Raw genomic sequence first — 22379 nt, 5'->3', positions numbered from 1 at the left:
GGGGAAAGGGTGGTATCCTCATGGGCAGTCATCAAATGAATATCCTAGCAAAGACTGTCTAATTTAGTTTCTAACGAACTCCTTTTGGGAAACTGGAGCCAAGCCTTATTTTTTTTTTGTGGTGTGATTAAGGAGTGGAGTGACGTTTGTGCCTCTGTCCTATAGTTTTCACAATACCCACCATTGCACGGGGATCTTCAAACATTATTTCAATATGTGGAACCAAGGGACTGTGTGAACCTTCCCGCCTTTCACTTACCATATTTTGGTTTGAAAGTCTAAACAGGCATTTACATGAGTACAGTTGTATCCTTTTAGAGAACTCTCCCCACAATCAGGAGCCCTAGTTTCCCAAGATTCTTGATTGCATAGAACCCCACTACCACCATGAGCCATGCACACCTGTACAGTGGTATGTATCTAGACCAGAATTTCTCAACCAGGGTTCCACAAGAAATTGTGTGTGTGCGCGCGCATGTGTGTGTGTGTGTTAAGTGCCGTCAAGTCGCTTCCGACACATGGCGACCCTATGAATGAAAGTCCTCCAAAATGTCCTATCTTTGACAGCCTTGCTCAGATCTTGCAAATTGAAGGCTGTGGCTTCCTTTATTGAGTCAATCCATCTCTTGTTGGGAAATAGTGATGAATATGCAAATCATATGTAGGGTTTCCCTGAGACATGAATATTATTTCAAGGGTTCTGCAAGGGTAAAAAGGTTGAGAAACGCTGATATAGACTGTCTTTAGACTTGCGTGTCATTAGAGGAAGAGCCACTTAAGCTGAAAGAAGTCTCCTTAGGCTGGAGGAAGCCTTAGTGGAGCGGTAGGACACAGGCTATTGTGTGGAAATTAAAAGTTGGGGGATAGGATGTTAAAATCACATCTGGAAAGAGCTTGTGTTAGAATTTTGCTTTGTTCTTTGCACCTCTTCCCTCACATCCATCCTCCCCCTAGTTCTACTAGCCGATGATGTTCCACGTCCTTAAAAGTTTACCTGATGTGATCACAGAGTGGTCCTCAACAGTGCCCATTCAGAACTTCAGAGCTGCTCGTATGGCCTGGCATGCTGCCCTCTTGACCTCTAGAGCCCTCTCAGGCTGGCCTGACTGATAGACGGCTACCTGAACCTGAACGTCCGGCTCGGTCACATCTTGATCTAACACTAAGAACCACCCGTCTAGCAAACACCTCAGCCAACGCCTCGCCCGGGCCTCCTGTTCCGGGTCAAGGCACGGGTCCGGATCCACCTGTACAATAACCCCAACCAGGGCCACTGGGGTGTAGTAGATACAGTTCCTCAGCTTGTGTAGCATTTCGGAGAGTCGATCCAGTTGGTCCCAAGACTTTAAGAAAGGGGCTCTGCACAGGAAGAAGATCAGCTGGGAATAGATTCTTTCCTGTTGCCTGGAGCAGCCATTTTCGTGAGCTGGTTGGGGCCTCTCAGGCCTCTGACTACTGGCTTGATCACAGCAGATCACCGAGCTAGTCACGTGAAAAGCCGGGATGGGGAATCTGGCAAACACTTCTTGGCGGAACTCCTCCACCACCGCCTGGCTTTGCAGTTCCCCAAACAAGTGCACGTTTCCCCCCATCATAAACTGAAGGGTCACAAACTCCAGCTCCAGCTTTTCCTCATGAGGAAGCTCAGAGCTAGAAACCACTGCCAACAGGTCTCTGACTAGTTTGAGGCCTGCTTCTTGGCCTTCACTGTCTTGATCTGTCAGCGTCCCGTGAGTTCTCCCAACTTGTTCTGTAATCTCCTCCCAGGATCTTCCAACCTGCCTCAGAATCTTCTTTTGGGTTCCTGAAGCCCACCCTTTGAACACCCTTTGATGGCTTGCTGTGACATGCTCAGAATTCCTGATCAGGGCTTCTGTGGCCTGCTCCAGAACATCTTCCTGTGCTGCTTGGAATTGCTCCTTGATCTTTGGCCTGGCTCCTCCAGCCACCCCCACAACAAACTCATGGTCTCTTCCCATCTCCACTGAGATTTCCTGCTGAATTCCTCCATCTATGGTTTCTTCCTGTGGTCTTTCTGCTTGCTCTACGATATCCTCCTGGTCTCTTTCCTCCAGCTCTGTGGCGTGTTCCCAAAGTGTTCCATTCAGCTTCTGGATGTTCTCCTCACCATCTGACTCTGGGACCTCCTCTTGGATTCCTCCCTCTTGCTCCATTGCCCTTAGGCTCTTTCTTCCCCCTTAACATTTCCCCTGATCCTCCTCTGACTGACTTCTTGTTGCTTAGTCCCACATGCTCCCTTATGTCACAATATGCATTGACTTGACTCAATTAACACATGTTGACTTTGACTCTGGGTGACCTCGCATCTGGGTCCTGTTTGTAAGCAGAAGACATTTCTCAAGTCAAATACAGCATCCTTATGACAAATGGTGGCACTGGGTCACATTTTATAGAAAAGTGATACGGTTTTGCCATTTGTTGATGTTTCAAATTAACCTTTGCATGCATTTACCCCTGTTGAGGTTCTATTACAGTGACATGCCCTCTCCCAATATTCAGATTCACTTTGCCTAAACATCTTTTTTAGTTTATGATATGACAACAAGAGATGGATGGACTCAATAAAGGAAGCCACAGCCCTCAATTTGCAAGATCTGAACAAGGCTGTCAAAGATAGGACGTTTTGGAGGACCTTCATTCGTAGGGTCACCATGAGTCAGAAGCGACTTGACGGCACTTAACACAGAGATGATACGATATATCAGTATTCCATCACAGCAGCAGAAGACAAAAAGAACACAATGAGGGGGCACAGAGAAGGAGCTTACCATGTCCGCCTCCATCTCCGATATGGCTTCCTGGGGCATTACGGAGGGGATGGCTGAAGGCTGGCTGAAGGAGGAGTTGGAGAATGGGGGCATGTCGGGACGTGGGAAGATCAACCGGCGGCCAAACTATGCACCTACTCACATCCAAGATAAGCTTGGAAGAAAACTTATTTTCGGGATAAAACAGGGATTGGAAAACCCAGGGAAATTGTGGAACAGGAGCAAGCTGAGCCCCGAGGGAGGGGAACATAATGTATAATCCCCGCAGAGAATTGGGACATTCATGGGAGACTCATAAGACAAACCAGCCACGCATAACCAACCACACTTAAATACTCATCCCACTACCTGCGTTGGGCATTATATGGTCCTATCACCAATCCAAATAAGTGGGTTCTAGATCAAATCAAGTCTGAACTGTCCCTAGAAGCTAAAATGACTGAACTGAAACTATCGGAGTGTGGTCACATTATGAGAAGGCAAGAGTCACTAGAAAAGACAACCATGCTAGGAAAAGTTGAGGGCAGCAGGAAAAGAGGAAGACCCAACAAGAGATGGATTGACTCTATAAAGGAAGCCACGGTCCTCAGTTTGCAATACCTGAGCAAGGTTAACTGCCGCTTTGGCAATTAAGAACATAAGAAAAGCTGTGCAGGACCAGACCAAGGCCCATCAAATCCAGCAGTCTGCTCACACAGTGGCCAACCTGGTGCCTCTAGGAAGCCCACAAACAAGACGGCTGCAGAAGCATTATCCTGCCTGTGTTCCCCAGCAGGCATGCTGCTGCAAGATAACAGGCATGCTCTTCTGATCCTGGGGAGATTAGGTATGCATCATGACTAGTATCTATTTTTACTTTTAGCCATGATTAGCCCTCTCCTCCATGAACATGTCCACTCCCCTCTTGAAGCCTTCCATGTTGGCAGCCATCACCACATCCTGGGGCAGGGAGTTCCACAATTCAACTATGTGTTGTGTGAAGAAATACTTCCTTTTATCTGTATTTGAATCTCTTACCCTCCAGCTTCAGCAGATGTCCCCACCTTCTAGTATTATGAGAGAGGGAGAAAAGCTTCTCCCTGTCTACTCTCTCCATACCATGCATAATTTTATAGATCTCTATCATGTCTCTGCCTTAACTAGGGATGCCAGGTCCCTCTTTGCAACCTGCGGGAAGTTTTTGCGGGTGGAGCCTAAGGAGGGTGGGGTTTGAAGAGGGGAGGGACTTCAATACCATAGAGTCCAATTGCCAAAGCGGCCATTTTCTCCAGGTGAACTGATCTCTATCAGCTGGAGATCAGTTGTAATAGCGGGAGATCTCCAGCTACTACCTGGAGGTTGGCGACCCTAGCTGTGGAACACAGGCAGGGTAATGGATTTCCCTGAGTGGACAAGCCAACCCAGTTGTGAATGGTTGTTGCGGTCTTTTTTGTGGGCTTCCTAGAGGCACCTGGTTGGCCACTGTGTGAACGGACTGATGGACTTGACGGGCTTTGCCCTGATCCAGCATGGCCTTTCTTATGTTCTTAAGGCTTTAAAAGAGGGGAGTGGATGGAGTTCATGGAGGGCTGTGTCATGCCCAAATCCCTATTAAATTAGCAGAGTGCACAAAGGCTGTTGTGCACAGAGAAGCCCATCCAAACCTCTGTGTGTACCAGGAACAAAATTGCTAGGAGCCTTTTTGTCTATTTAACCAATATACTTTATTTATTGTAGGAAATCCCTTTCTGAATAGGATAAAGTATAGTTGCCTATCTATTCTAACTAACTAGGATGGAGAGAGATCCAGGATATGCGTCTTTCCCTTATGGTGGCAAGATGGAGAAGAGGTGCCTGTGTGTGTGTGTGAGGAGGTGAGGAAGAAGCAGGAAAGAAGGAAGTTGCCCTAAGAGTAGCAATAAAAGGGATAGGTCAGAACAGGAGAGAAAGGATGCCCCAGTGTCTCGTCCCCTCACTAGTCTTGTCCCCCTCTGGAGTCTGAGGTTAAGAGACAGCGCAAAGTCCTTCACTTCCAACAGAGGGCTATCCATGGCTACTAGTCATGATGCACACCTATTCTCTCTAGTATCAGAGGAGCATGCCTGTTCTATTAGGTGCTGTGGAACACAGGCAGGACGGTGCTGCTGCAGTCGTCTTGTTTGTGGGGCTTCCTAGAGGCACCTGGATGGCCACTGTGTGAACAGACTGCTGGACTTGATGGGCCTTGGCCTGATCCAGCAGGGCCTTTCTTATGTTCTTAAGGCTTTAAAAGAGGGGAGTGGGTGGAGTTCATGGAGGAGAGGGTGTTGGCTTGTGAGGGCTTTGTCATGCCCAAATCCCTATTAAATTAGCAGAGCGCACAAAGGCTGTTGTGCACAGAGAAGCCCATCCAAACCTCTGTGCGGGCCAGGAACAAAAAGTGGTCATGGTCATGGAGGAAGGGGTATTCATGGTTACTAGTCCGAATGGATCCTAGTCATGATGCATGCCTATTCTCTCCAGGATCAGAGGAGCATGCCGAATATATTAGGTGCTGTGGAACACAGGCAGGACAATGCTGCTGCCGCCGTCTTGTTTGTGGGGATTCCTAGAGCCCACTGTGTGAACAGACTGCTGGACTTGATGGGCCTTGGCCTGATCCAGCAGGGCCTTTATGCCCATATGTTGACCGTTAGCAATATGTGGACATGGGAGGAGAGGGCTATCCCAAAGCTACTAGTCCAAATGGATCCTAATCATGATGCATGCCTATTCTCTCCAGGATCAGAGGAGCAAGCCTATTGTATTAGGTGCTGTGGAGCCCAGGCAGGACGGTGCTGCTGCCGTCGTTTGTGGGCCTTCCTAGAGGCCCCTGGTTGGCCACTGTGTGAACGGACTGCTGGCCTTGATGGGCCTTGGCCTGATCCAGCAGGGCCTTCCTGGCGTTCTCCTCAGACGCCACCCCGCCCTCAATCCTCCCGGCGTCTCCCAACCCAAAGCTGGCAACCCCCGCCCCTCTTCCTCGCGCGCCCTTTCCGTTTCTCCGCCCAACGGCTTTTCCCGCGCGCCGCATCCCACCACCCCCACCCCCACCCCCAAAGGCCCGGCCGCTTCTCCTCGGCGGCCGGCAGGGGGCGCGCCGGGGCTCCTCCTCCTCCTCCGGCAGGGCAGGGCGGGGGACGCGGCGCCGCCCCCCAGTCGATCGGCCCGGCCTCTCCGCCTGAGGCCTGGTGCGGCGTGCGAGGCCGCGCGAGGTGAGTCCCGCGGCCGCGCGTGAGGAGTGGGGGGGGGAGGGGCGCCGCTTTCCTCCCTCAAGCGGCAAAATCTTCTCGGTCCCTTATTAGCATTTGTTTTCCTCCTCCCCCCCTTCGGGCTGCTGTTCTGTGCCGAAAGCGGCCTCTTCTCTCTCTCCCCCCCCCCATATCTCCTTTCCCCGTGGATGGCCGCACAACGGGTCTCGCCGGACATTCACCTTTCCTGCTGGATCTAAACCGGGGAAGGGAGGCTGCAGGCCGACTCGATCCCCGCCACCCCGCTCCACTAATAGCAGGGATAGCGATTGGTCGTTATTAGGACGCCGTTATTGATCCTAATAAATCACCATCCCGCAATCTTCCTGCTCTTTCTCCAGTGAGGGTTTCAGTGGGGAAGGCGCCTTGCTGGATTCCCGAGCCAGCATGCATCCTATGTATCCTATGCATCATATGATCCTATGCATCATTATGATCCTATGATCCTATGCCTTCCCCACTGAAACCCTCATTGGAGAAAGAGCGAGAAGATTGCCGTATGGTGATTTATTAGGATCCTATGCATCATATGATCCTATGCATCATTATGATCCTATGATCCTATGCCTTCCCCATTGAAACCCTCATTGGAGAAAGAGCGAGAAGATTGCGGGATGGTGATTTATTAGGATCCTATGCATCATATGATCCTATGCATCATTATGATCCTATGATCCTATGCCTTCCCCATTGAAACCCTCATTGGAGAAAGAGCGAGAAGATTGCGGGATGGTGATTTATTAGGATCCTATGCATCATAGGATCCTATGCATCATTATGATCCTATGCCTTCCCCATTGAAACCCTCATTGGAGAAAGAGCGAGAAGATTGCGGGATGGTGATTTATTAGGATCCTATGCATCATATGATCCTATGCATCATTATGATCCTATGATCCTATGCCTTCCCCAATGAAACCCTCATTGGAGAAAGAGCGAGAAGATTGCGGGATGGTGATTTATTAGGATCCTATGCATCATATGATCCTATGCATCATTATGATCCTATGATCCTATGCCTTCCCCAATGAAACCCTCATTGGAGAAAGAGCGAGAAGATTGCGGGATGGTGATTTATTAGGATCCTATGCATCATATGATCCTATGCATCATTATGATCCTATGCCTTCCCCAATGAAACCCTCATTGGAGAAAGAGCGAGAAGATTGCGGGATGGTGATTTATTAGGATCCTATGCATCATATGATCCTATGCATCATTATGATCCTATGATCCTATGCCTTCCCCATTGAAGCCCTCATTGGAGAAAGAGCGAGAAGATTGCGGGATGGTGATTTATTAGGATCCTATGCATCATATGATCCTATGCATCATTATGATCCTATGATCCTATGCCTTCCCCATTGAAACCCTCATTGGAGAAAGAGCGAGAAGATTGCGGGATGGTGATTTATTAGGATCCTATGCATCATTATGATCCTATGCCTTCCCCATTGAAGCCCTCATTGGAGAAAGAGCGAGAAGATTGCGGGATGGTGATTTGTTAGGATCCTATGCATCATAATGATCCTATGATCCTATGCCTTCCCCATTGAAACCCTCATTGGAGAAAGAGCGAGAAGATTGCGGGATGGTGATTTATTAGGATCCTATGCATCATTATGATCCTATGATCCTATGCCTTCCCCATTGAAACCCTCATTGGAGAAAGAGTGAGAAGATTGCGGGATGGTGATTTATTAGGATCCTATGCATCATTATGATCCTATGATCCTATGCCTTCCCCATTGAAACCCTCATTGGAGAAGGAGCGAGAATTCTGCAATTGGCTGCAATTGGGGTGTGTGGGGGGGTGTTGCACATAAAAAAGGCATGCTGGGTCAGACCCAGGCCCATCAAGTCCATGCATGGCTAAGAAACGGGGCAGGATTTTACTTGTCGTTCAAGGGGATCCTTGAGAGGAGGGGGCGCGTAAGGGAAGCGTGGATGGATGGATGGATCTTTGATTGTGGGATCCTGCATGGCAGGGGGTTGGACTGGATGGCCCTTGTGGTCTCTTCCAACCGTTTGTGATTTTGTGTCCATCCCTCTCGGCCATGGGGCAATCTGGGTTTTTTTTTTTAAATCTTTCCCCAACGTCTTCATCTCGCCTGTGCATGTTATAAAGACCCTTTGAAAGCAGGCGCATCTGCCCCTTTTCTTCCTCTTCTCCCCCCCCCCAATATTTCCATCTTTAGCTGAGGCTTTAGCATCTTTTTCAGAACCGAGGACTTCTTTTCCTTATTATGAATAGTTTATTTGCATTTAGCCATAGGCTGTTACAAACGTGTCAAGGATACCACAGATACGCAGTAAAGGAAATAGGTTAATAAAATTCAGTCACCTTTAATGGCATGATAATAAAATAGTAGTCACAAAAATGCATGAATCTCCATACTCACAATTCAACAGTATAACTAAAACTTAACCATCAATTTAAAACTCATCGGCGTTAGATGCTATAATAATACGTTCTCCCGAGCAACAAGTGGAAAAAATCAACACTTAATGTCCAGCACAGCTGTCACCAGCACCCATCTATGTATTCTTTCCCAGTATCTATAGATTGCCTCGGTTGATTGTATTATTTGTTTGTTTCTTTACCCTTTTTTTTTATATAACAATCGCCAAGAATTCTGCCACATGTTCGGACACAGAAGGTATCCTATCCGCTTGTAAAAATTTGATGCCATCACATGATGAGTCTTTTAAAGACATAAGGTGAGGGTTAATTAGTTCTAATCGTTGTTTACAGACTGATCTGAAGGGGATGGGTGTCCTCACGGCACACAAAGGTTTGGCTTCTGAATGCCACAGCCACTTTCCAATCCCACCTAAAATTCTCTTCTCAGCTGTGAGCATTAAACTTGCTTTCATATAATATCTATAATCTGAGCTTCTCAAGAAGTGTGGGAAATTTTGCACGTGAAGGATTGCAGAGAACATGTCTGTAACTCCCCCTGCAAGCCCTGTGCCTGAACTTGGTGACCAGTGGTGCCTTGAGAAACACTCTCCTTCACCCATTTCTGGGCAACCAGCCAACACAGAGAACCGTTGTGTCAGGAAGGAGGCATAAACAAACTGCTCCAGAATTCATCACATCCTTTCCAGTGAATCTTCTTTGGCCGACTCCAGTCATTTCTGAGTTCCCCAGAGGCAATGCACTGAGGAGGCCTGCCAGAAATTGTTCCGGTCACCCAAATGTCAGTCATTTTAGCAGGAATGGTGTGCAGTATCATCTGGGATAGTTGGAACTTGGTAAAGGACCCTGTGTCCAAAAGCAGCCGAAGGGCACATTGACCTATTCCCTGAGATGCTTCTAAGACTAACGCGTTCTTTCTCCTGGGATGGTCCCTGCTGACCATGAAAAGCTGTTCAAACTGCCCTTGTCTCCTGACTCACTTTGATAGTCCACTACTGATCAGTGTCGGCATTGTGGATTGATGGCGAACTGGCACAGGCTGAAACACTTGCATACCTGGATTGTGAGGTTGTGCTGAAATTCTTTCCCTGAAACTACAGCTGCCTGGATTTATTCTCCCTGGGGTAACCTCCTTCTGTTGCTTTCTGGCTTACACAAACCTTATTATGTGCAGAGTTCAGAGCATATCAGATGGTGAAGTGATACAGAAATTTCAAAATGAATATAACTCCAGACAGAGTATTGGCTTAAGAGGTGTAAAAATATCAGATTTAAAATATTTTCCATATTAAAAAAGCATGAGTGTAAAAATAATGCTATTTGGGACTTGTTTCAGTCATGAGCAAGGTTTGTGATTTGAAAATCTTGATTACCTCCACAAATCATTATTTCAATATCGCTTGGAAACGGACAGTGATACTTGGAAGCGTTCCTCACCAGCCATGCTAGCGAAGTCAAAACATGGTCACTGGCTCTGAAGTCACATCTTAATTACTGTATAAGCCACGTAATAAGACAGTATGACTGCCTTTATATTTAAAAGAAAAATGCTGAATAAGCTTTTTCTGATGTGGGGTTAGTAATAATTTTGTATAGTTATTTTGTAGTTAGTTTACAGAGCTTTTAGAATGATCAAAGCACTTCGCTTACATTATTGTTATCCTTTTCAGAGTAATTTTAATTATATGGTACTATCCCCTTGTTATCAAATAAGTTGCGTGTATGATCTGGCTTACCTTAAAAGCTAATTCACCTAAGTGAATTAGAGGTAAGACTTAAACCAGAGATGTTCTTTATAAAATGCCTGCCTAATGGAACAGAACCTACCTTCTGCAAGAGAACCTTAATTTGACCCTCCTTAATTTGAACAGAATTTTTGCGCTCTGCTATTGTTCTGTTTGTTTCCCCAATGAGCTCCCAACCATCCCTGATTATTGTCTACCTTCTGGCTCCTAGCAATGTTGATTCAGCTCCTGAGAAACTCATACTGTTTTATAACCTTTTTTTAAAGTGTGTATATAAAACCCATGCTTGCTCTCTGTCAATGTATGCCTGTGTCACCCTCAACACAGCATCTGGTATCTTGACACGTGCATCTGAAGCTCAGTTTTTATTTCAGGGCAAGCACATCCTAGTATCTGATAGAGTATCTGATAGAGTGAGCTCTGACTCACAAAAGTAGATGCTGGAATAAATTTTGTTCGTCATAAAGGTGCCCTTGAACACCTGTTTAATTTTCCCAGTCATTATGGTCGCTGAATAAAGTATAAATGAGGTGCATGCCATACCTGTTTAAACCAGGAAGAGGCGTGGATGTGTGGTGTTCAGTGGTTGTGCAGTTCAGCTTAGTGAGTCCTTAATTCTTGTAGGTCCTCTTGTAGTGGTTAAGAGCAGTGGACTCTGGAGAAGCGGGTTTGAGTCCCCACTCCTACACATGAAGCCAGCTGGGTGACCTTGGGCTAGTCACAGTTTTCTCTGAACTCTCTGAGCCCCACCTACCTCACAAGGTGTCTGTTGTGGGGAGGGGAAGGGAAGGTGATTGTAACCCCTTTTGATTCTTCCTTAAGTGGTAGAGAAAGTTGGCATATAAAAGCCAACTCTTCTTCTTCTCTTCATGGTTGCTGGTAAGTAACCATCGCAATATCTGCTAGATTGTTCAGAATTTATTAATGAATCGTTTGTGCACATCTGTATACATATTTTGTGACTTGCATGATCTTTTCCACATTGTCTTGAATATTTGGGTTACTGCCACGTTTGCTTTTTCATTCATCTTGCAGATGCTTCTGCTCTCGGCAAGGCTGTAGTTGGCAGTCCTGTGGTTCTTATTCCTCTTTCTGGCAACGAAGAGTGCACCTGGTAAGCTGGAGGGCCCAGGCTTCTTTTTCATGTTCTAATTTCATGGGTAGAAATGCATTTTCTCAATAAATCCAGCCTGCAAATAATACACAGGCAGTGGATTTTCATGTGTTTCCTTGTTTTTCTAATTAACTACAGAAACTCATATAAGTACGTGAAGACAACAATATAAAATCCCATTGGACTGCTGCAGTAATATGCAACTTAAATGTACTAGATAGATTTTAAAAAGGGCAGTGCATAGCAGTAAAAAGAACGAAACTAATAAAAGGCAGAAGTACCAAAACCTCGCAAGTGTATTTAGCCACCAAAGGCTCAGATAAACTAGACAGATTTCATCTGGTGCCTAAAAGTTGTTAAACTTGGAGCTAGCCCTGCTTCTAACAGCAGGGGAACTGGGAGAAGGAACGTGCTGAACTGGAAGTCAGGTTCCTAGGAGAAAAGCTCCGTTAATCTGTCGGAGAAAATGTGGAGACCTACCTCCTTATTTACAAGTTCTTATTGTATTCTTACCTCAAAGATGATGCAAGAACGGCAAGGTGTTTCCAAAGCAGGTAAACTAAAACACACACACCTCTGGATGCACAGCCTCCAAATGCCAGCTGAAAGAAAAAGCTTGGGGTCGCTTAGGTTTAACGAACCTACATGAAAAGGGAATCCCACAAGAGTGGAACAGCTAGATTCGAGTTTAGGAACACCTTAGAGACCCAACAAGATTTTTGGAATATAAGCATTTTAGAGTGAAAGCTCCCTTCAAGGGAGCTCTGACTCTCAGAAGCTCATACCCTGAGAATCTTGTTGGTCTCTAAAGTACTGCTGGACCCAAGTCTAGCTGTTCTAATGCAGATCAAAATGGCTACCCTCTGAAACTTATCTTCATCAGTGGAGTAGCCAGAATGGTGTCCTCTGCATGTGACCTTACTATAATTTTGAATATGCTATGTAGACAGCATAGCCAGGGGCATACTCCCAATCAGTCTTGGAGCTCGCAATGAAATGTGATTCTCATCCTAACATGACATTTCTAAATGATCCCATAGAAACAACATGTTGGAAGTTCACATTACATTTTTTCTCTCTTTCAGGGCCAAATCTATAAACAGCACCTGAAAGGTACCTAGGTGAGCAAAACAAAATATTTGTTTTTCATCCTGCTTTTGCCGATGGATGCTCCTGTGGTTGATGCTTTGTGAGGGCACAAAGTTACAGACGTAAACTGGTTTAATAATAATTCTTTCTTCCCAAAGAGCACTGGGAGATGTAGCTTTTTGAGGGAGGCTGCAGAACTTCTACAGTTTTTTTAACTCCCTACTTTTAAACTGCTGTAGGGCTGTTATCAGTTTGGATTTGGGGCGCGTTGACCTGCCACTTGCGGGCTGCTTTTTTTTCTGTTCTAGACGGAAACAAAATGAATGAGCATCCAAAGAAGAGGAAAAGAAAGACTCTGCATCCTTCACGCTATTCAGGTAGTCCATTTTAGAAACAGATTTTGTGGTCCGTGGAGTTAAATTACAGTCGCACCTCTGCTCCTTTCCTTTCTCTCTGATCCTGCCTCACTTTCCTTGCCAATCTAGATAGTGTACCTTGAAAGGCAAAGCAAGCCGGGGGGAAAAACACCTTTAAAGGGCTGGGGAGGGGGTGAGGGCATCATGAAAAAGTAGCAACAGTTTTGTGTGCTTGCATCAAATAGATTTGCTGACATTTGCCTTTTTTCCTCCCTAACTTTTTCTAGATTCTTCAGGTTTACCGAAATACATAGACAATAGTGGCATATTTTCTGATCACTGCTACAGCGTCTGTTCTATGAAACAGTTAGACTTGAAAGTTTCTGATAATCGAGGTAAGGTAGCATCTTGCAACATTTTTCATAAATGTACGGGGGGGGGTTACCTTGCATCCCCCCTCTAAGCCGTGTGGTATCTGTGTGCAACTTGCAAGGACCTTTCTTCTTGTTTTTACAGCAGATGCTGGATATTGTAGACCATAAATACATTGTGCCTTTTCACATGCCTTCATTTCACATGCCTTCTTTTAACTTACACTTCTGGTATTGTAAGCATGAGAACATCCATTTATTGTGGTGTTAACATCACATGACTCAAAAATAAAAAAAACTAAATAAATTTAGCATGTAAAACTATTACAAATATAGCACGAATTACAGTTTTCTGGGACTGTTCTTGAGCTGTCTTCAAACGCTAGGAGGTGGTTCTTGAGTTGAGCACAGTGGAAACTGAATATTGGCCCTTTGTTGTCTGGCGTGAAGGGTAATGCTGTGTGTTTTGTTTGGGGTTTTTTTGTTTGGGGGAGAATGTAAGATAATCTTATAAATCTGCTGTAGAGTTAGTCCCATGTGTATATACACATTGGAATACTGTTTTAAGGTTTTATCCTGCGCTACTTTAATCATCGTCGTAAAAATATATATATAAACGTCATAATACAGCTGCTGTGTTGCTTGCATGGCTGGGGAAAAGCAGAAAGGTATTAATCATTCTTTTAAAATGATGCTACCCATCCTGAGCCTCCTGAACAGGGTGTGAAAAGCGCCAAAGTTTATATTTATTTAATATGAAAGGTTCTTGCAAAATGTATGAGCTGAATTAGGATGAGAACACCTAAACATCCCTTTTTTCAACAGGTAGAATTCCTGCCACAGTACACAGCACAGATACTGATGAGGATGGCAGCCCAGTGCATGCTGGGACATCTCAGTGGAGTGGGGCCCAGTCTAATGTCACGGGGCCACACTATGTGGACTCTAAAAAGAAAGGTAAATGAATGTAGTGCCGAAGTGGTGGTTTGGAGCGGTGGACTCTGAACTGGAAAAACGGGTTTGATTCTCCACTCCTCCACATGAGTGGTGGAGGCTAATCTGGTGAATTGGATTTGTTTCCCCACTCCTACATACGAAGCCAGCTGGGTGACCTTGGGCAAGTTACAGTTCTATTAAGAGTTTTCTCAGCCCCACCTACCTCACAGGGTGTCTGATGTGGGGAGGGGAAGGGAAGGTCTGAGTCTCCCTTAAATGGTAGAGAAAGTTGACATATAAAAAACCAACTCTTATTCTTATTAAAATATTGTCGAAGGCTTTCACGGTCAGAGTTCATTGGTTCTTGTAGGTTATCCGGGCTGTGTAACCGTGGTCTTGGTATTTTCTTTCCTGACGTTTCGCCAGCAGCTGTGGCCGGCATCTTCAGAGGAGTAACACTGAAGGACAGTGTCTCTCAGTGTCAAGTGTGTAGGAAGAGTAATATATAGTCAGGCTTGGCTTCCTGTCTTGAAAACCTCCAGACTAACAAAGACTACAGTCAACAATAGCCATGCAGATTAGCTTTGGATTTCACACATTAACAGATCACTTCAGGATACATTGGTTCCATATTAACATACCACACCCTCATTAGCACATTGTCTTGATACTTACAGGACAATGGTTAGCACATTACCTTTGTTACTTTTTGCAGGACAATGATTCAGCTCAAACCCAACCCCTTTCTGACTATATATTACTCTTCCTACACACTTGACACTGAGAGACACTGTCCTTCAGTGTTACTCCTCTGAAGATGCCGGCCACAGCTGCTGGCGAAACGTCAGGAAAGAAAATACCAAGACCACGGTTACACAGCCCGGATAACCTATGAGAACCTTATTCTTATTCTTTCTAATTTGGGTCTTGCCTCTTTCCTGTCTCCTCCTGTAGATAAACCAGCTAACAATGGCATTTATAAAGACACTTGTGACTCACCTATCTTCAGTGACACCTTAACCGAAGAAGAAAAACCTCTGGATATTCAGACAGTGGAGATTTCCACGACGGAAGTCCAGGCCGTGGAAGTTCATGACATAGAAACTCAGACGGTTTCCCCCGAAAAGCTGGAGGTGGAGGACGCCGAGGAGGTCCCCAGGGAAAGCTGCAAGGTGCCGGGAAAGAACCCTCCTCTGAACATCACCATCCAGCCCAAGTGGCCCCTGCTGCGGGCCAACAGCAGCGGCTTGTATAAGTGCGAACGCTGCACCTTCAACAGCAAGTATTTCTCTGACCTGAAGCAGCACATTGTCCTGAAGCACAAGCCATGCATCGAGGGCAACGTCTGCCGGGTGTGCAAGGAGGGCTTCTCCTCAAAAAAAGTGCTCGTCGAGCACTTGAAAATCCACGAGGAGGACCCCTACATCTGCAAGTACTGCGACTACAAGACGGTGATGTTCGAGAACCTGAGCCAGCACATCGCGGACACACACTTCAGCGACCACCTCTACTGGTGCGAGCAGTGCGACGTGCAGTTCTCCTCCAGCAGCGAGCTGTATCTCCACTTCCAGGAGCACAGCTGCGACGAGCAGTACCTTTGCCAGTTCTGCGAGCATGAGACGAGTGACCCGGAGGACCTGCACAGCCACGTGGTGAACGAGCACGCCGGCCGGCTGATCGAGCTGAGCGACAGCTACCACAGCAGGCAGCCGCCGGGGCAGTGCAGCCTGGTCAACAAGATCAGCTTTGACAAGTGCAGAAACTTCTTTGTGTGCCAGGTGTGTGGCTTCCGGAGCAGGGTCCACACCAACGTCAACCGGCACGTGGCAATCGAGCACACCAAAATCTTGCCCCACGTCTGCGACGACTGCGGGAAGGGCTTTTCGGGCATGCTGGAATACTGCAAACACTTGAACACGCATGTATCGGAAGGGATTTATTTGTGTCAGTATTGCGAATATTCCACAGGGCAAATCGGGGACCTCAAGATTCACTTGGACTTCAGGCATTCCGCTGAGTTGCCTCACAAATGCACGGATTGCTTGATGAGGTTTGGCAGCGAAAAGGACCTTTTGAGTCACCTGCAGATGCACGAAAGTGCTTGATCGGTTTTGTGGTGGTCGTTTTTCTCCCCCTAGCCCAGAATAGTAGAATTTAAATGTAATTTCCCCGTGTGCTGTCTTAAGACCAAACCACCAAAGCATTTCTCTTCACCTTCTTCCAGCCCCCTTGCTTTACTAGTTGCTGGAAGAGTCGTGTTAGGCACGGCCACAATTGTGATGTGGCCCTGACCACAACGGAACCCTGTGCGCTGCCCCTGATGAGGCAGGTGGTGCTATCGCGAGGTTGCGTGAGCAGGCTACAGACAAGCCAGCTGAAACTTTTCAAGCTTACACACATACAAACACACACATGCACGTCTTCACTTAACGCCTCTTTGCTTACGGGTTGTTCGCGAGGCATTCAGTACACTTACAAGAACCAAAGTGCAATAAGTAGTCTGTGCTTTTTTTGTGTGTTTGCTGGCTTCAGTGTTTGCTGGGCTCGGTAGAAGATAAATGCATCCACACATCTGACTATTCAGTCTTGGGGTGGGTGGATTGTGTGCATCACTGAAGTGATTACTGTGTAATAATAGCATGTATCACTGACGTCTTAAGGCACAAATAGCATAAAGTCCTTTTGTACATACGGAAATAAATATCCTGAGAAACTCGTACATCACTGCGTCCATATTTGTTTCAGGCGGCGAAGGGAGCTTCGACTCTCAACAGCTTCTCCCCTGGAAACCTTGCGGGTCCTTAAGGTGCCACTGGACTCAAATCTAGCCGTGATCGCATTAATATCGTTCTGCACACCAACAAACAAATTAGGCATTTTGTCAGGTAAATTTTAAAACGGAATAGAACTAAGGGCTCACGTACTCCACTTCAAGGGCTACTGTGCAAAGAACGTAGGGTATAAACTGAAATATATTCAAAACCTGCCATTTCAGTTTTAGGGGGAATTTTTCAAGAGTATGGAGTGAATGTTTAGATTTTGGTGGAGCAGAATCTGCCCATCTCGATATTTGCATTTGGTATCAGTATTTGAGTATCAGCCCCAGAAGGATCCCAATTAGACTGAAAAAAGATGGTGGAACACCAACCATGCAATCCTAAGAACACTTCCCTGGGAGTAAGCCCTACTGAATATACCGGAGTAAGATTCTGAGGAGGCCTGCTTAGGATTGCTTTCCAAGTGCTGCCATTTGAGGCTGAAATAAATGCATGTTTGTCAGCATCATGTGGGTATCTGTACTACTGTAGTTCTGAAAATCGGCTTCTGTGCAAGCTTGGCCTTTGACCGGTTTCTTCTCTGTTCCTATAATGCCGTCCATCCCTTCCAGTGATTGCCACAGCTGTATGGATGTATCCACCTGATTCACATTTTTGCTCCTTCCTCCAGGTGGTGCGTTACCTCCTTTACCCTTAGTTATGGACATCAGGATTGTTAGGGTTGTGTGTAGAAACAAACATTCAACAAAAATATTTCAAATGAAATGTTAGAACCTAACACATGAATAATATTTTGTCTGTGAATATACATTGCATAGAATGTTTGGAAGATATGAACAGATGCTGTTTTGTCTTGATTGCAAAGCCTAAAGTAGGTTATGTCTAGTAACAGGAGGCAGGGTCAAAAACTGTAAGCTTGGAGATTAAAACCTTTTTGTTTGCAAGTGAAATTAATTCGTAACACATCTGTCCATTATATTTTTAGCCACCCCCATTATTGGCTTTAGATCTCTTTTTCGAACATTCCGCATAAATCATTCGTTATTTAAGTATTTACAAGTGGGGGCCTGCGAGACTCATGGGGGGAATCCCATCCCCCCGCCAAGTGATCCCAGGTGTGGGCTCCCTTCTAACCCCCTCCCAAGTCACCTAGCCCAGTGTGTCTCCAGGCTTCTGCATCTGCCTCCAGGCCCAGCCACAGTGGTGATGCTATGCAGGAGCCACGGCTGGGCCCAAAGCAGCTCCCGGACACCAGTGCCACCGTGGCCAGGCCAAGAGCGTCTCCCAGACTGATGCCGTGACCAGGTCTGGAGCAGCTCCTAGCTGCTGCTGCTTCTCCACAGAAGTCCATTGTCTGTGCATGCACAGATAACAATCTTTATTTGTGTGCTGTCAAGTCGCTTCTGACTCATGGCGACCTTATGAATCAGAGTCTTCCCAAATGTCCTATCTTTGACAGCCTTGCTCAGATCTTGCAAATTGACGGTTGTGGCTTCCTTTATAGAGTCAATCCATGTCTTGTTGGGTCTTCCTCTTTTCCTGCTGCCCTCAACTTTTCCTAGCATGACTTGTCTTTTCCAGTGACTCTTCTCTTCTCATAATGTGACCAAAGTATGATAGCCTCGGTTAAGTCTTTTTTTAATCTATTTTTAAAAATATTTTATTTAATCTTTATTATATTTTATTTAATCTTTATTTGGGGGGATTTAAACCAAGCGAGAGGCAGTGTGGTGTAGTGGTTAAAGTGTCTGACTAAGGTCTGGGAAACCCAGGTTTGAATCCCTTCTTGTGCTATGGAAGATTGCTGGGAGACCTTGGGCCAGTCACATACTCTCAGCCCTGACCCTGGCGAGCATTTGGATGGGAGACCTCCAAGGAATACCAGGGGTGTGACAACAGAGGCAGGCAATGGCAAACCACCTCCCAAGTTCAAATCCCGGCTCGTGCCATGGGAGCTCACTGGGTGACCTTGGGTCAGTCACACTCTTTCAGCCTAACCTACCTCACAGGGTTGTTGTGAGGATAAAACAGTACAGGAAAATTACTTAAGCCGCCTTGGGTCTCCATTGTGGAGAAAGGAGGAGTATAAATGAATTAAATGAAGTCCTTTTTCAAACGGCTGTTGCTCTCAGTGCCCAATAGGGATAGTGTCCTCGTTTCTAGGAAGCAACATTTATTTCCTAGTTTCTAGGAAGCAACATGTATTATTTCCAGCTGAATATGAAAGCCATCCAAGGCAAAGAACTAGGACAGAGTACCATAGATTTGCAAGGGCAAAGAGGCTCCCTCACTTATGTTCTAAAGATGACTAAAGAAACTAAGAGCAAGAGTCCAGTAGCACCTTAAAGACTAACAAAAATATTTTCTGGCACGATATGAGCTTTCGTGAGCCACAGCTCACTTCTTCAGATAAAGAAACTAAGGCTGCCATCTTGTCCACACATTTACTACTTGGAAGCAAGTCCTATTGAACATTATGGGCATGGCTTATGAGAAACCCGAGCAACATTTCTCGGCACGGTATAAACTTCACACATAATGCACTATCCTAGTCGTACAATATCTGGCATGAAAGTTTTAGTTCTAAACTGTCATAAATAGTCCCATCTCATGACACGCATCATACATTTGTCCTTTGTAGTGGCCTAGTGGGTTAGGCTGAAAGTGACTGGCCCAAGGTCACCCCTACCCCAAATTTTGGTAGAGCGAGGATTCAAACAGGTCCTCCTGGCCTAAACACATCAGCTCTCTTACAGCCAGAGTTGCCAACCTGGTGTTGAGGTTTGGAGGGCTCCCAGAATTACAGCGATCTCCAGAGATCAGTTTCTCTGGAGAAAAGGCTGCTTTGGAAGGTGGACTCTATGGCATTATACCCTTCTGAGGTCCCACACTGCACCCCCATCCCAACTTCCACCCCTAAGCTTCAGGAATTTCCCAACCTGGAGTTGGTAGGCAACTCTTTGATGTGCAGCTTGGACTGGGGCCCTAATGCGTACCCAATTCCAACCCGCAAACGGTTCAGCTAGAGTTGCCAACCCCCAGGTGGTTAGCTAGAGAAACAGGCACCTAGTACTACAAAGGCAAGCTGAGAGAGAAAATGTACTGAGCAACTAATGCAAACAAATTCTTGGCCCCGTTTGGGAGCTATGCTTGTATAAATTGTATTTCTGTTTGCTGCTTGTTGTACTTGTCTATTTAAGTCTTGTTATGTTTGCACTTCTCACTTGTCACTAAAGAATTTGTGTTTGCATAATTAGTTGCTCAGTACATTTTTTCTCTCAACCTCCAGGTGATGGCTGGAGATCTCTTGTGATTACAACTGATCTCCAGGCGACAGAAATCAGTTCACCAGGGGGAAATGGCCGCTTTGGAAGGTGCACTGTATGGCATTATAGCCCCACTGAAGTTCTTCCCCTCCCCAGGCTCCACTCCCAAAATATCCTGGTATTTCCTAACCTGGAGTTGGCAACCCTAGGTTAGGCTTTCATTGACCTGCATGAAGACTAAACTTTATCTCGCCGCTTTCTACCCCCCTTACACACAAAGCGGGAGTGCTCTGCGCGCAACACCTGTCCTTTCCTAACTCTGCGCAGGGGGGAAAACTCAAGAGAGGGAACCAATGCCTTTCCCACCTCTATACATTCTAGCTGTATCTATACATTCTAGATACATTCTAGCTGTATCTGAAGAAGTGAGCTGTGGCTCACGAAAGCGGATACCCTGCCAGAAAATATTTGTGTTAGTCTTTAAGGTGCTACTGGACTCTTGCTCTTTTCTACTACTGCAGATCTGAAGAAGTGAGCCCATGGCTCACGAAAGCTCATACCCTGCCAGAAAACATTTTTGTTCGTCTTTAAGGTGCTACTGGACTCTTGCTCTTTTCTACTACTGCAGACAGACTAACACGGCTACCCACTGTGAATTTCCCACCTCTGCGACGGGAACTGCGGAAGTGTCGGCGCAGGCGCAGGAGGAGAACCTGACGCCCGCCGCTCTGCCCTCACCAAAGGTCGGCGACGCCCGCCGCTCTGCCCTCACCAAAGGTCGGCGCAGGCGCAGGAGGAGAACCTGACGCCCGCCGCTCTGCCCTCACCAAAGGTGTCGGCGCGCAGAGCGGGGAGGAGGAAGAGGGTCAGAGGAGGCGGAAGTGGTGTCGGTTGCCTCCCGGTCGGGTGAGGTCAGGAGGCGGAGGTCGGCGCAGAGGGGGGGGGGAGGCGGGCGCGAGCGAGCCTCGCCGCCGTTGCCAGGTAATTGGCCGGGGGGTGGGTGGGGGGTCCCTGACCTTCGACGCTCCTTAATGGGGGCGAGGGAGACGTCGTCCCTCAGCCAGCCCCCTAATTGGGGGGAGGGGAGGGGTTTGCAACCGACGCGTCTGAGGACGAACTGGGAAGGGGGTCCGGCGTGGCGTTTCTTTCGGCCAAATCTAATGGAGGCCCAAGTTCCCTGCTAACTTTTTTGTCCAGCGCCGAGGCCATGGTTGGGCGCCTCCTATGTATTAAAAAGTAAACTTTCCGAGCAAGTTATGTGCGATGGGGGACCCCGGAGGGGTCGGGAAGCCCTAGCAGACCTCCCCTCTATCACCCCCCCACACACACACACCCTCTTTTGAAGAAGAACCTCTTGTATTTGCTAGAAGGCCACAACTGGAAAAGGGCTCGAGGGGAGGAATAAACAGTAGCCATGGTTCATTGGCAGAGCCATGTGCTTTGCACGCAGGAGGTTGAGTTGTACTTTAACTGTGGAACTCCCTGCCCCAGGATGTGGTGATGGCTGCCAGCTTGGAAAGCTTTAAGAGGGGAGTGGACATGTTCATGGAAGACAGGGCTATCCATGGCTACTAGTCAAAATGGAGACTAGTCATGATGCATACCTCTTCTCTCCAGGAGCAGAAAAGGGCAAGAGTCCAGTGGCACCTTAAAGACTAACAAAAATATTTTCTGGCAGGGTATGAGCTTTCGTGAGCCACAGCTTCTTCAGAAGTGAGCTGTGGCTCACGAAAGCTCATACCCCACCAGAAAATATTTTTGTTAGTCTTTAAGGTGCTACTGGACTCTTGCCCTTTTCTACTACTGCAGACAGACTAACACGGCGACCCACTGTGAATTCTCTTCTCTCCAGGATCAGAGGAGCACGCCTATTATCTTAGGTGCTGTGGAACACATGCAGGACAACGCTGCTGCAGTCGTCTTGTTTGTGGGCTTCCTCGAGTCACCTGGTGGGCCACTGTGTCAACAGACTGCTGGACTTGATGGGACTTGGTCTTATCCAGCGTGGCTTTTCTTATGAGGTCTCATGGCATCTCCAGTTAAAGGGTTTGAGTTATGTCAAAGACCTCGGGCTGTGCTTGACTAGATCTGCTGCCAATCAGAGATGAGAGCACTGACCTGGATTCAACCAATGGTCTGGCTTGGTTTAAGGCAGCCCCATGTGTTCAAAGGAGTTTTGGAGCACTTAATTCTGGTTTAATTCAGGTATAAGCTTTTGTAGACTAGAGCCCACTTCCACAAGCATACGTAGTGGGTTCTTAGTACA

At 46.7% G+C, this 22379-nt stretch overlaps 1 protein-coding gene across 1 annotated transcript in view; it reads left to right on the top strand.

Moving 5' to 3' along the window:
* Positions 1-12692: 12692 nt before the first annotated feature.
* ZNF639 (zinc finger protein 639) overlaps positions 12693-22379 on the top strand; it is a 46961-nt gene continuing 37274 nt past the window's right edge. Inside the window, exons 1-4 of the mRNA XM_056849552.1 lie at positions 12693-12784; positions 13051-13158; positions 13960-14091; positions 15025-16186. Coding sequence (XP_056705530.1) covers positions 12727-12784; positions 13051-13158; positions 13960-14091; positions 15025-16175 — 1449 coding nt within the window. The 5' untranslated portion in view covers positions 12693-12726 and the 3' untranslated portion in view covers positions 16176-16186. The remainder of the gene's footprint in view (positions 12785-13050; positions 13159-13959; positions 14092-15024; positions 16187-22379) is intronic.

The sequence above is a fragment of the Euleptes europaea genome, chromosome 5 (assembly GCF_029931775.1).
Source record: "Euleptes europaea isolate rEulEur1 chromosome 5, rEulEur1.hap1, whole genome shotgun sequence".
NCBI lineage: Eukaryota > Metazoa > Chordata > Lepidosauria > Squamata > Sphaerodactylidae > Euleptes > Euleptes europaea.
The sequence above is the reverse complement of the archived record's forward strand: the minus strand, read 5'-3'. Positions and strand labels throughout refer to the sequence as shown.